The sequence below is a fragment of the Vulpes lagopus genome, chromosome 9 (genome assembly GCF_018345385.1).
Source record: "Vulpes lagopus strain Blue_001 chromosome 9, ASM1834538v1, whole genome shotgun sequence".
Classification (NCBI taxonomy): domain Eukaryota; kingdom Metazoa; phylum Chordata; class Mammalia; order Carnivora; family Canidae; genus Vulpes; species Vulpes lagopus.
The window spans coordinates 15,084,492-15,098,819 of NC_054832.1; the positions used below are offsets into that span (position 1 = coordinate 15,084,492).

At 40.3% G+C, this 14,328-nt stretch overlaps 1 protein-coding gene across 2 annotated transcripts in view; it reads right to left on the reverse strand.

Moving 5' to 3' along the window:
- Positions 1-14,328, reverse strand: part of NSMCE2 (NSE2 (MMS21) homolog, SMC5-SMC6 complex SUMO ligase) — a 213,753-nt gene that overhangs the window by 146,086 nt on the left and 53,339 nt on the right. For both annotated transcript variants that reach the window (XM_041768450.1, XM_041768451.1), the window contains exon 4: positions 842-995. In XM_041768450.1, coding sequence (XP_041624384.1) covers positions 842-995 — 154 coding nt within the window. The remainder of the gene's footprint in view (positions 1-841; positions 996-14,328) is intronic.

Sequence of the window (14,328 nt, forward strand, 5' to 3'; positions counted from 1 at the left end):
AATTTACATCTAATAAGACAGTGCTCCACGAGTACGCAAATGAGGATGATGAGAAATTGAAGTCTACTAAAAAGTTATTTCCTTCACTACCCAATTCTTTAAGGAAGAAGAGTTGGGAGCCTAGAAGAATGACAACTTGTGCTAATGTAAAAACTATCAAAATTATATAAAATTGTTCTGTGGATTATGCAGAAAAAAAGAGGAAAGGTTAAGGATGGATGTACTTCACCGTGGAGAAAAGATCTACTGTCAAATACTGTCTACAAAAATTTTTCCATGTAATGAATCATCTTTCCCAGTCTCATTTTTAAATCAAAATTATGTTGGAATCACAATCACAATCACCTGGAATTTATGCTACCACAAAAGACCAAAGGGATCCAGAAGATCCTGGTCCATATTTGAGAAGAGAAAACCAGTTTGAGAAAACACCGCTGCTACTACTCAAAAGGCAGCAAAACCAGAATTCAGACTGATCATTTTAAAAGTGTGGCACAGCAGTTTAAAATTTAAAATACCATTGCTATTTTAATAAAATAGTTCCATTTTAATTTCCCAACTCCCCCTCTCCAGCAGTGGAACAATACAGTGTCACTTTATCAAACCGCTGGGAAATTTTCTTAGCACTTTGTGGAAACTGTTGGCTTTCAGAAATGGACAGGCTGATTTGAACCAAAAGTTAGACAAAATACAGAATTGCAACAACAATTAAAAGCAATTTAGAAAGAGGATCAAGCCAAGCAGAGAGGCAAACTTACTAAAAATCAGTTTTCTGGGGCTGTTTATCAGGTCAGTTCCCTAATTTCAAAAAGGCCAACCAAAGCAAAGCATGCAGACTTACATTGCTTCTTTAGTTCTTTCAGCTGTTGTTTAAACTGTACAAATTTTGCATTATTTTGAAAGTCTGCATCACAATTCTTATTCTGTAAAGCCAAAAATTTCTTCTCCACTAACAATTTTAGGTCTGGTATTTTTTCTGGACGTTCTTCTTTTACCTGAGGAAGACAAAAGATTGGTCTCAGTTCAATGTTAACAATGACACCGTTTTTTTTTTAACATTATTTTTACCTCATTTCATTCAAATAAAAAACACAGTGAGGTAGAAAACAGAATCCCAACAGAACCAGAGAGGTTGAGGCTTGTTCCAGAACAGGCTGCTGGTAAACAGTGGGGGGAGCCATTCGTCCCGTCTACTCATCACTTTTCTTTATTTTTTTTTTTTAACTTTTATTTTTTATTTTTTTATGATAGTCACAGAGAGAGAGAGAGAGAGGCAGAGACACAGGCGGAGGAAGAAGCAGGCTCCATGCACTGGGAGCCTGATGTGGGATTCGATCCCAGGTCTCCAGGATCGCGCCCTGGGCCAAAGGCAGACGCCAAACCGCTGCGCCACCCAGGGATCCCTACTCATCACTTTTCTTAAACCCACGCCCCAGTGCCCTATTAACTTGCTGTCTCCTGACAGCTACTAGGGAAACATCTCACACCAGCACAACCCTGTGCCCTCCACCTTCAACGGAACTTGAGCCTCGTGGCTTCCTCCTTTTTGCCAAGTCTGCTCAGTCCCCTCTCCTACTACCCCAGTGGAGATTCCAGCCTTCATTCTCCCCAGGGCTCGCTCCTCTGCTCCAGCTCTCTGCCCCAGCAGGGGAGAGTGGCTGCTACTTCATCAAAAAGTTGAGGCTTTAATCTTGAACTTCACCCTCTGCTGCCACAATTAGGAATGAGTTCCCTGTTCTGTTCAAAGCTAAACTCTCAATCTATATTTTTTGTTCCTCCCAATATTTTATCATAAAAAATAAAGCTCTTGTAAGAATTGTATTTTGTCATTCACCTGCCTCCTAGGTGCCCCAATTAACACTTTACTGGGTTTGCTCTATCACCGTATCTGTCCCATCTGTGTTTTTCTTTCCACACTCAACCTTGCTTTCAAGTTCATTCTTTTTTAAATTTTTTTTTTAATTTTTAAAGATTTTATTTACTTATTCATGAGAGACACAAAGAGAGAGAGAGAGAGAGGCAGAGACACAGGCAGAGGGAGAAGCAGGCTCCATGCAGGGAGCCTGATCCTGGGACCCCAGGATCACATCCTCCGCCAAAGGCAGACACTAAACCACTGAGCCGCCCAGGGTTCCCCTTAAATTCATTCTTAATTTCATCTTCTTAACCTCTGTCAGTACAAACTTTCCCCTCGAGAAGCTTTTTCCCCTAAAACCTCTACATTGGCTCTTTACTCCCAAATTGAACAATAAACAACCTCCTCTAATCCCTGCCCACCCTCCCCAGTTCTTTTCTCTTTGTTGTCTAGCTGCTCGGAAAAAATCATCTGTACCCACTGTTCCCACTTCCTCAACCTCAAACTGTAGCCACAGCCATCAGGCTGCTCCCCAGCCCCTGTGCACCTTACCCCCACATCACTGTAATTGCTCTTCCTTGGGCCTTCATATTTGGCCCCTTGATCACTGGCCTTTTCCTGATGCTGCTGCCACCCAAGCAAAATTCACCAAACTCTCCCTCGTGTCCCAACACGCCTTAACACAGAATCTATCACAGCCCCTGTAATAGTCAACTGCATTTATTTGTACATGTTTCTTTTCCCTCATAAAATGCACTCTTTGAAAAATGATTTATCACTGTGTTTGCCAGCACCTGGTATGTAGTAGGTAATATTCAGTGTATGTGCTCTATAGATTTCAAGTGAATTCTCTTACATGCTCCAAATATACTTTCCCATTCAAACCCACAATTGATCGACTTCCTGTCATTAGTCAAGTATACAAATTCTGAGCTGGAGGACAACTTAGAGGTCTTCCAATCTTGATGTCTACCTTCCTCAGTTTCATAAATAAAATTATATAGAAAGAATTAAATGACTTGTTTCCTATAATCCAGTTGGTTGAAGACAATATTAAGACTGCAATATAGATACAGAAAATTCTTGCATTTGGTTCCAATCAATGGAATGTATTTCTTATCTCTCTGAATCTGAGTATCAATGCATGTGAAGTCAAAAGATGACCTGCAATTTATGTTTCAATAATATTTTGTCATGGAAAGAAGAATTATATCATCTTCTTTTGTTTAAGAGCTATAGATTTTAATTAGCTAAATCAAAAATGAAAACTAAGCACAAAACCAAAATGCCTACATGTGTATTTATAGTACTGAGTGTAGAAACTATCTTCTCACTGTATGGTTGATATTCAACCAGTGGTGGATCCATCAGCAAAGAGAGTTGTGAAAAATATGGAGAGGCTTTAATGACACATCTTATATGTAATTAAAAATTATAAATAAGTCCTGTAAGGTTAAAGAACCAATAAAGCTCAGTTTGGAAAAGAGAAGGTAGAGAGGTAATTTAGTAATAATGCCTCATGTCTCAAGAATAAGAGCTGTTACACATGGTGACTAGCTATCCTCACCTCTACCATGGATAGAACAAGATGAAACAAGTTCAATATTGTAGCATGAAGTTCAGAGTAGATACAGCAAATAAATGACAAGATCTCACAAAAGAATTATAGCCTCTCATTCTGGATTTATAAAATAAAATTGACTTAGATCCACCTGAAATGTTAATGGTGATATTACAGGCAGGTATAAAGGTGAACCTTTTCAAGGTTTTTAATGGGGCTGAAATTATTATTTAATCTGAAGCAATCAGAACAGACCTGAGTAGATGATCAGTAAACATAAAAGTTCTTTTCCAATAAAGTCTCTAACCCACTCAGACATACTTCATTTCCCTAGCTTCATTACCACCACTGCTGAGGAGCTGGCTGGAACGTGGGGTGGAAGACATGGAGAAAGGACAGGTACTTTGAGGCTGACAACATGGCAACCTGAAATAGGACTAGGAAAACCTGAATAAACCAAATTTGGTGATTCAGAGATAGTCTTTTCCCCCAAGGACAGATCCTCAAAAGAACTGTGCAAAGCACATGAATTCACTGCAGCACGAATCTTCTCTAGAAATGTGATGCTGCGGGTAGTACAACTATGCATGACACAGAGAACTTACTGTACTCTAGCTATTAAAATGAGAGCCTGGAAAATATTAAACTCCTTATCTGTTTAAATCAATGCAATAAATGGGGCTTAATGATATTTTTAATGGAACCTTGCTCTGTATCTTCAAGAGAAATAAGATCTATAATCCCAAAATGAGAAGAAAAAACATTCTTTGGGTAGCTGATCGTGAATGCTATCTAGTCTGAAAAAGGTAAGGATGGCCCTCTTTCCCCAGGACAAATTTAAAATGCTCCCAAGAAATCTGAGATCAGAGAAGAGATTTTATTGGATCCTCAGTCCATCCCTTACTCAAGGATAAAGTCCCTATATACAGGACTTAAAACCTAAGCAAATTAAAAGACACAGGGTGTATCAGTTTGCTAAAAGGCTATCACAACAATGAACCAGAGGTAGTTTAAGCAACAGAAAATATTTTTTGTACAGATCTGGAGGTTGGAAGTCTTTGGCCATCTTCTCCTTATGTCATCACATGGTCTTCCTTCTATGTGTCTGCGTCCAAATTGCCTTTTCTTATAAGAACAGCAGTCCTAACAGATCAAGACCCATCTCAATGACTTAATTTTAACTTAATTACCTCTTTAAAAACCCTATCTCCAAAATCATCATATTCTAAGGGGATCAAGACTTCAACATATGCATTTTGGGAGATCACAACTCAGCACATACACATTAATAAATTTATGAAATAGGACTTTAAAGAAGATTTATTTATTTATTTATTTGAGAGAGAAGGGGAGTGCACACATGGGGGCAGGGAGCCCAACCTGGGGGGGGTTCAGTCTCACAATGCCAAGATCATGACCTGAGTTGAAATTAAGAGTTGGATGCTTAATCAACTGAGCCACCCAGATGCTCCTGAAATGAGATTTTTAAAAAATAGCTCACAGATTATTCATCTTTACACAACTATAATTTAAAAATGACAGAAACTTCTGAGAGGTAAACTTAGCAGACAGCACACTCACATAATGAGAATTTGACACTGGCCTCAGGAGAGAAAAGGTCAGGTTTTTATGCACCCCATTTACCCCATTTACCCCATCCAGTATTCAGTGAGTACCTTCCATGTGCTAAGCACTGTAGCTACACAGGAGAGATACCAGAAAAGTCAATGAGGAGCAGATGGTCAATAGCTTTGAAAGTGAGCCCTGATCTTATAGGCAGCAGGAAAGACATTAAAAGATTTTAGAAGTAAGAATACCATGAGAAATTAAAAAAAAAATTGCTGAGTTAAAGTATCTAAGATGCACTTCAGGCAGGAAGGGAGAAAGAAGTTATCACTGTAGGTTAAGTAATGGCAGAGGTGCCGGTAACCTGACCAAATTGTAATGCCGTTTTTAAAAAAAATTTTATTTATTTATTTGACAGATGGAGGGGTGGGGGGAGAGCGCGAGCGTGCACAAGCAGGGGGAGTGGCAGAGGGAGAAGGAGAAGTAGGCTCTCGTCTGAGCAGGGAGCCCAACTCAGGACTCAAACCCGGAATGCCAGGACCACCACCTGAGCCCAAGGCAGACACTTAACCGACTCAGCTATCCAGGCACCTGGTAAGGCCATTTTAAAAACAGAATGGTCAAGTCTTTTTGTTGAGAGGAGGACAAAGGATTGTTGATGACTCCAGAATATTTCATAGTTAATATGAGCAACCAAGTAAATTACACTTTCTTGAGAAAAGAAGGGTGCAATCCTGAATGTCTGTCTGAGTGGAGAGATCTAGTACACAGCAGGAAAGACATTCAAAATGAGAAGATGGGAAAAGAAAGAAAAGAGATGCAAAATGAACTCTAAAAGAATCAAAGAAGAGGGATCCCTGGGTGGCGCAGCGGTTTAGCGCCTGCCTTTGGCCCAGGGCGCGATCCTAGAGAGCCAGGATCAAATCCCACGTCGGGCTCCCGGTGCATGGAGCCGGCTTCTCCCTCTGCCTGTGTCTCTGCCTCTCTCTCTCTCTCTCTCTCTCTCTATCATAAAAAAAAAAAAAAAAAGAATCAAAGAAGAAAACCAAGGGTGAGGAATGCCACAGAAGAAAGATAAAGAGAAAATTTCCTTAATAGAGGTGCTTGTCCTTTGGGAAAATGATCCAAGAGAACTCTAAAAGGAGACTGATTTCATGACTAGGTACCGTGTACACGGCAGTGGAACTAGTTACCTGTCTCAACCCACCGGCTTCTGAAGCTTCTCTCAGGGACAGACTGTTTGCCTAGCATCTAGTGTACTTCCTGTTGTACAGCAGGTGCTCAAAAGATGTTGAGGAACAAGTGAATTTATGGGGCTGCCAGATTATACCGTACTGGGATGAGAGAAGAGACTACAGCAGTTTTGTGTTAACAGATGATTAAAGTTTGGCAGCAAAGGAAGAGAGAGATGGGAGCAGATCATGGGAAAGAGACTCATTTGTTTGCACAGAGGATAAGAAGAGCTTGAAATCAAGGTGACATTATGGAAGAAAAAGAACATGGACCCTGCAATCAGATAGAATCTTGGAACCACCCTATGTATGGACCTTGGGACAATCCTTCCAGGTCCTGGATTTCTCTTATCTCTTTTTATTTATTTATTTTTTAAAGATTTTATTTATTTGAAGATAGAGAAAAAGAGAGAGCATGAGAAGGGGGGGTCAGAGGAAGGAGACTCCCTGCTGAGCACGGAGCCTGATGCAAGGCTCAACCCTGATACTGTGGGATCATGATCTGAGCCGAAGGCAGACACTTAATTGACTGAGCCACCCAGGCAGCCCTCTCTTACCTCTTAATTAGGAATCAGAAACACCCACTTCAGGGCTGTGAAGACTTAATTAAATCATGTTTGTATTTCACTCTGGCATATAGTGGATGTTAAAATTCTTTATTTGTTTCCTTTTACCTTTAGCATACAACCTTGACCATGGTTGTGGACTAAGAAGAAGGAGCCAGTGGGGAAACATAAATCAAAAATGCTAAGAGAAAGGGAGTGACAGATTTCATTAAAGAAAAGCATTCAAGTACTAGGGCAAAAGCTAGAGAGGAAGGAAGACAGCTGGGAAAGCACAACAACAGTTTTTACCAGGTGTCATGAATGCCGACAGGGCTGGACAAAGATCTGAGGAAACCCCAATAAGAGGACAACAGGAAGTGGTGAAGACCATGGTAAAGTAGACAGTACAAGCCCCAGGTGAGAGGAAGCTGCTACACAGCTCCAGATGACTGTGGCCATGTAAAGAGCAAGTCCAAGTTTTAAAGAAAAATTAGAAATCTAGATTTTTTTGTGACACGTTTTCTAGTTTTTAAAACAATGCATAGTCCAAACAATATATCAGCCTAAAAGTCCATGAGTTTGAAACTTCTATTCAATGCAAAGGAGGTAGTTTAAGACATAAAAATAAAAGTACTTCTGTGATCCACAATATTTGGGGGTCCAGTGAAACCCCCAGATTTCTACTTGAGGGATAAAAATATGGTCCTTTCAAGCAGGACAGAGAATAATGGAAAAAAATAACAAAAACGAGAGGGCAAAGTAAAGGATTCCATTTTGATGTGCTAACCCAAAGTATTTATGATGAAAAATTTAGGCTCTACCCTTGAGATTAAAAATGAGGCTCTACTCTCCTCACTGAATGAGCTCAGAAAAGTTCCTAAATGCATCTAACCTTAGTTTCCTCACTTCTTAACAGAAAATGCTAATGGTATCTGCCAGAGTTTGCCAGAGTTTTGCTGAGAAAGAGATGGAATGAAGCAACAAGGCATGAGCTGTAGACCGCAGAGAATATTGAACAATGAGTAGCTGAGGTTGTTGCTGTCATCACACACTTATCTTTAGGGTGCCTGGATATATAGGTCTGCAGCTCAGCAGCCTGGCTGGAAAACATCCACATTGAGGAATCACTGTGTAGATTTTAGTAGAAACCATGGAAATGAATGGGATTACCAAGAAGACTAAATAGAAACCAAAAAGGACCAATGGAGCATATAATATTTATGGGGCAGCTAGAGGAGTCTAAAAAGAAAAAGGACAAGAAGCGTTAAGAAGACAAACAAAAGAAAATACCCCAAAAGTCCAGGAAGGAATTTCAAGATCTGTCAGATGCTACAAAGAAGTCAAGCTACATAAGGATTGAGAAGTGTGCTCTGGACTTGAGGACTGGGTCACTGGGGACTTTAGCAAAAGCAGAGAGACTCTAAAATATCCAGACCTTTGTTCAATTCATTGTTTCAAAAAGATGGAACAATAATAGGGAAAACACACACAAATACCCCAACATTCCATAGGCTCTCCAAGTGCTCCGTTTTAGCTCAAAATCATTCGTGAATGTGGAATTCCACTGAATTGGGGCCCAGAGCTCCTGTGCCTGCAATATTTCTTTGTGTCAGCAAGGAGAAGACAATCAGTGAGCTGTCAACAACTAACTTAGGCCTCTGGTGGCTCTTTCTCTACAAAGAAATGGATTTGTTTTAGGGAAAGGGACTTTGGTTGAAACAAAAGGCAGAATTTGGTCCTTACACGTGTCATTTTCAACATATTATACCTCATTTTTTTTTCAAATAGTGTTGTATACATATGCAATTACTCAAGGTATGTCATTTTATTGCCCTAGGGCAAAGTCAAGGTCTTCTCCTCCTCCAATAATCATTATTGCCGTATAGCTATCATTTCACTAGGAGGGGAGATCACAGGAGCTAAGGATATTAATGGGCTGAGTCATTCACACACTTTGAATCATGTGAGAATCTAGTATAAAATTAGTCATTCTTATAACTAAACCAAGACTCAGATGGATTTATTCTCTAAAACAACCACTGTTATATGTTTGGCTCCCAAAATAATACATACCTAATGATTTACATTTTGGAAATCACACAACTCTAGAAGTTTATTATGGGCACACAACAGTGATAAGCAATTTTACTACGTGTTCTGCTCAGTACACTAAGTACTCCAAGCTCTTAATTCACATTCAGCTTGATCTAAGCTACAGGACCTGCTTTCATGCTGGGAATCCAGAGGGGATTGCCTCAATTGATCCTAGAACATTCATTTAACAAATATTTACTAAGTCCCAACTGGGTACCAGGCATTACGCTAAGCACTGAGACATTTATGGAAGCTGGCCCACATTTATGACACACCACCAACCTAACTGGTCATGCACAAGGTAAGTTTATATAGGCCAACACTGTCTCCACCTTTATATACAAAAAAGCTTGGTAACATTTTTATTGAAAGGCATGTCCAGGCCAAGAATCATTATGCTTTCACTGGGCACAATCTAATTGCATGTACATATGGAGACAAACTATATTTTCTACAGAGTTTACTATACTGTCTTTGGCCTGTATCACACACACTGATGATGACCGGCATGGATTATAGCCTTCAGCTCATGCCAGTTTCTGTTGTCAATTGCACAATCCACAGTGAACTCTGTTGGACCCAATTATTTGTAGTTGAGTGAGTTTCCTAGTGCCATTATTTAGTTTGACTTCTGACAAAACACTTAAGAGAGAATACTTCCTTGTTGAGCATTATGACACATCAAATGGACTTCACAGTTTGCCAAGGTGTTGCAATATGCCATTATTGAGCAGCTGCCTACCAGACATGGAAACACCTCTCCTTCTTCAAGGCTTTCAGAAAAATTTTGAAAATAAACATGTGTGAGAGTACTATTGGTCTAGTTCTAATGGACCAGTCCTGCTAGAATAGTTGTTTAACAGATGGCAGCTGAATGAGGCAACTTGCCATGTATGTGCATCTGTTACTAAACATTTATGCTGTTGAAAATTACTCCAATAAATTTCTCATGGCACCATTCCCACTAAAAGATTATGACCAACAGGAATCGCTTATTTATTTATACAGAATACAGCATTAGATGCTGGGGAACCAACCTACTGATTTTGCCTCATTTTTTTTTTTTTTTTGGCTTTGTTTTGGCAGAATTCATGGAAACATGTATTACTTCTTATTCATCCATTCAATAAATATTTACTGAATGCCTATCACACACAGGCACTGAGCTGGCATTGGAGATGTGACAGTGAACAGACTAACCTGCACTCTTGCTGTTCTCATGGGGTTTGAGGTCTAGTGGAGGAAACCAGCATTATCCAAACTGTCAAATACACTATCACCAACTGTGATAAGCCCTGTGAAGGAAATGTATCTGATGCTAATCACACTGAGTCAATGACCAATGGTTTGAACTCACTCGAATCCCCTTTCAACTTAATTTTGCTTTGCTTGTGCCTCAAGTAACAGCTCAGAATGAACTTATATTCCATTTTATGAAGACATACTTGATTGCACACATGTACCCTCAATCTTTAGCAGTCTTTTGTTAGTTCTTATATGAAAAGACACTTATTCTGAATTTGAAATTGCTGTTCCTGTCTGCCATGCCTCTGTCATCCACAGAATTACTAAATGCCTATTTATCTTTATGGTACTTAACTCAAGATTTTGCAGTGAAAAAAGTACAGCAATGGGTTGATGCTAATGGGATTTCTGATCTTACCAAGTACTCCATTATCCAGAAAGATGATCTTCCAGAATGCTAAATCCTTTACTGGAAATTCAGTGTCAGTGCTATATGGGAGACAACACCTCATGAAGTTAGAGGAATGTCCCATAGGATGCCTGTAACCAGTGAATAATATAGGACATTCTTTCTCTGGTAGCCAGAACACATGGGCCAGGAAGCAAGGGACAAGTACACATTTCTCCTCCCTGTCATCAGACCTAATGACCAACTTGCATTTTTCTCCCCACGGCTGCAACTCTAGTTCTGCTGGTTTAACAGTCTTCAGTACCCAAGAGAAGAATGATTTCACCAAGGGACTCAACAAAGCCTCCACTGATCTGGAAGCTCAAACTGCAACCTAGCAATTTTGAGCTCCTCGTGACACCAAAAAGACAGACAAAAAATGAGGCTACAGAACTGACTAGAGCAATGAATCCTGATTGTCAAGGGTAACGAGGACAGCTGCTCCGGAGTGAGAAAAGGGAGGCGTGCATCAAGAACCTGAAAGACCTACTGATTTTGCCACTTCTAATGGTAAAGGATAATGGAAGTCAGAAATAACTCCCTACAGGCAGGACCATCAAGAACACAGATACTCCAGGAATGAAAGTCAAGGTGTTCCAGTCAGATAAAAATCTACAATCATCTGAGAGTTGGCTGAGGACAAAGAGAACATGGAACAGGTTGTGGAGAAAAAGAGTTAAAAATTCCACCTACGGGTTCAGGACCAACGGCAAAAGCTAAGACCAAAGTATCCACACGTTTCTTCCTTAATTTGACATATACATGCTTATGGTTTTAACTAATTTCTCCCTTTCCTCTTCTTATATTTTATAAAAAGTTGAAGTACTATAACAGAACAGGAACAACAAAAAAATTAAGCATGACCTAAATATCCTTGTCTTGGAAACGGTAACTAATAAGATGTTTGATAGTTCCACCTTTTGGGGAAAGAGAGATCTGCAATATGTTAGTAAGGCACATTTTGTTACTGTTCCCACTGTTTGCAAATTTAAGTCTGGTAGAAAAGTGCACTCAGAGATTGAGCAGCCAAACTCACTGGTCTAGAACCTTTTGAACACTCTTCCTATGTTTGGGGAATCTCTCACCTTATGAAAGATTCCTCACAGGGGGAGGAACCAGAAATTTGTTTTCTCAGCCTCCTTTGCAGGAAGAACACAGATGTCATGTTGGCCCTTGCCCTGTGGAACTTCAATTCTTGAGAATGACGTGAAGGAGGTGCAGTGTAGAAGGTGCCAGCAGAGCCTCAGGAACCAGATTACCTAGAGATTTGCCCTTCAAATCTCAGCTCTGTCTCCCAATAGCTGTGTGATCTTGGGCAAGTTACTCAGAAACTCAATTTCCTCATCTACACTCTACCCAAGCCAGAGGATGTCATGAATATTGAATTAATTATTATATTTAAAGAATTTGGAGCTTTGAAATTCTAATACAGCAGCCACTAGCCACAGGTGTTTGTTTGTTTAAAGATTTACTTATTGAAGATGAGGGAGGGAAGGAAAGAGAGAGTGAGAATCCTCCAACAGACGTCCCGCTAAGCATGGAGGCTTGAGGGCTCTATCATAGACCCTGAGGATCATGACCTGACCCACAATCAAGAGTCAGACACTTAACGGACCGAGCCACTCAGGCACCCTCACACGTGGTTATTTAAATTTAAATTAAAATTAAATAAAATTTAAAATTTAGTTCCTCAGTCACACTGTAACATTTCAAATGCCAGTAGCGAGTGGCTACTTTTCTGGACAGTGCAGTAGAACATTTCTTCTACATTCTGTTCAAAATTCTAACAGAAAGTGATAATTTACAGAATACTTCCTAGCACTCAGGAAGCACTCAAATTATACTGCTACTGTCACTATTACCAGTATTGTTACCCCCATGCTGTCATTGTTATTACTTTATACATTACATCTCCAGAACTTATTTATCTATTATCTTAAAGTTGGTACTTCTGACCACCTTCAATTAATCCCCCCTACCCTCCACCATGCTATCATTATTATTATAAAGGCAAGTTTAATCTTCAGTTCAATTTAAAATCTGGGGGAAGAGATGGACAAGTGAAAAGCAACTAAATGTCACTAGGTAAGAATCAGTAGCAGTGTCAAGAGCAGCAACTGCTCTTCCTTTACAGTTTACTTTGGGCAAGGTACTGAGCTAAGCACCTCACATGACTTATTTTAGTTAATCCCCCTCCAAACAAACAACCTGAAAGGTAAGAACTAACACATCCCTACATTACAGATTAGGAAACTGAGGCTAAGGAGTGGTCTAACTCGGAGTAGTCAAAGAGCTCGCCAGTGTCGGGGGTGGGACTCACTGTACTGGCAGGTCTGTTAAACGTCTAAGTCCATGACTTAACTACTACTGTAGACTTCACAAAATACTTACCGAGTGCCCACAAAGGGCTGTGCACTGCTCTAGATGCTGGGATACAGTAGTAAAGAGATCAAGTCCCTGACCTCATGGAGTTTACATTCTAGTTGGGAAAATCAGTAACAAAATAAGATAAATAACTAGATGATAATGAGTGCTACGTATGAAAAACAATTAAAGGAGGTGGAGTAGGTGAGCTCATCTGTGATGGACAGTCAGAGGCGGCTTCACTGAGAAAATGACATTTGAAAAGAGACTGAAGCAAAGTAAAAGCAGATGAGGTGAGAAGTAATGATGGAGGGAGAGCAGAGGAGGTCAAAGAGGTCAGGGAGTGGCCTAAATAACCTTTATTCTAAGAGAGGTGGGGAAGTTTGGGCAGGAGTGAGAAGATCTGATTTTCTGTTTAAAGGATCACTCGGGCTATTATGATGAGAACAGATTTTAGGGAGGAAGTACCCTTCCTCCCTAAAGGGAGGAAGCAGGAGACCAAATAGAAGCAGGCCACTGCAATAATTTACACAAGGCTCATGGTGGTGTGTATTAGGCTGACAGTAGCAGATGAACAAAATGATTAAATGTGTGATGTTAGGAGGGCACATGAGAGTAATTCACTTGGCTGACAGGGATTGGGCCATGTCAGGGAGAGCTGTTGTAAAGGAGCTATGCTAAGTTCGTCAAGGGTAGGAAGGGGCTAGCTATGTCAAAGTGAGAGAAGAGCACCTCCAGTAGAAAGAATACTGTGTACCGAGGCCAGAGACACGGGAACATTCCAAAAACTACATAAAAGAATGGTAAAAGGTGAGACAAAAGAGTTGGTAACACCAAGTACCTATCTCTTCTGCCTGCTGTCTATAAACTCCCCTTTTCTGTAAAACTCAGTGGTGGGTAGTGATACCGGGGTGCTCTGGTGGCAAAGGGGCACCCTGCTTTAGAATCTAAACAATGTAAGAAGTATTCCTTGCTCTAGAGTTTGTGTGAGTGAGGGGAGACAGCCTACAGAGTAAATATGTACTCTGGTGTAAGCGGGGGGTACATGCCAGGTAAAGATGTTTGAATTTAATTCTGAGAGTAATAAGGAATAATAAGTGAAGCAAATAAAGTTGCACAAAGAGGAGGCAAAATAATGAAAATTTATAATTTAGAAACATCACTTGGGCTACACGACAGAAAACAACGGAAGGGAGCAAAACACTACAGCAAACGCGCCATGGGAGACTTAGGGCATGAGATGGGGATAAGGCCACCAAACTACTTGAGAGCCAGCTGGTCAAGCCTGGAGATGGAGCACATGCTGCGAGGAGCTCAGTGGAGGAAGGATGACCACCAGCTTTCTGGTGTGGGAAGCTAAGTGGATGGTATCGCCAGCTACCAAGTTCTAGTACCCCAGAAGGAAATCACCAGGAAAT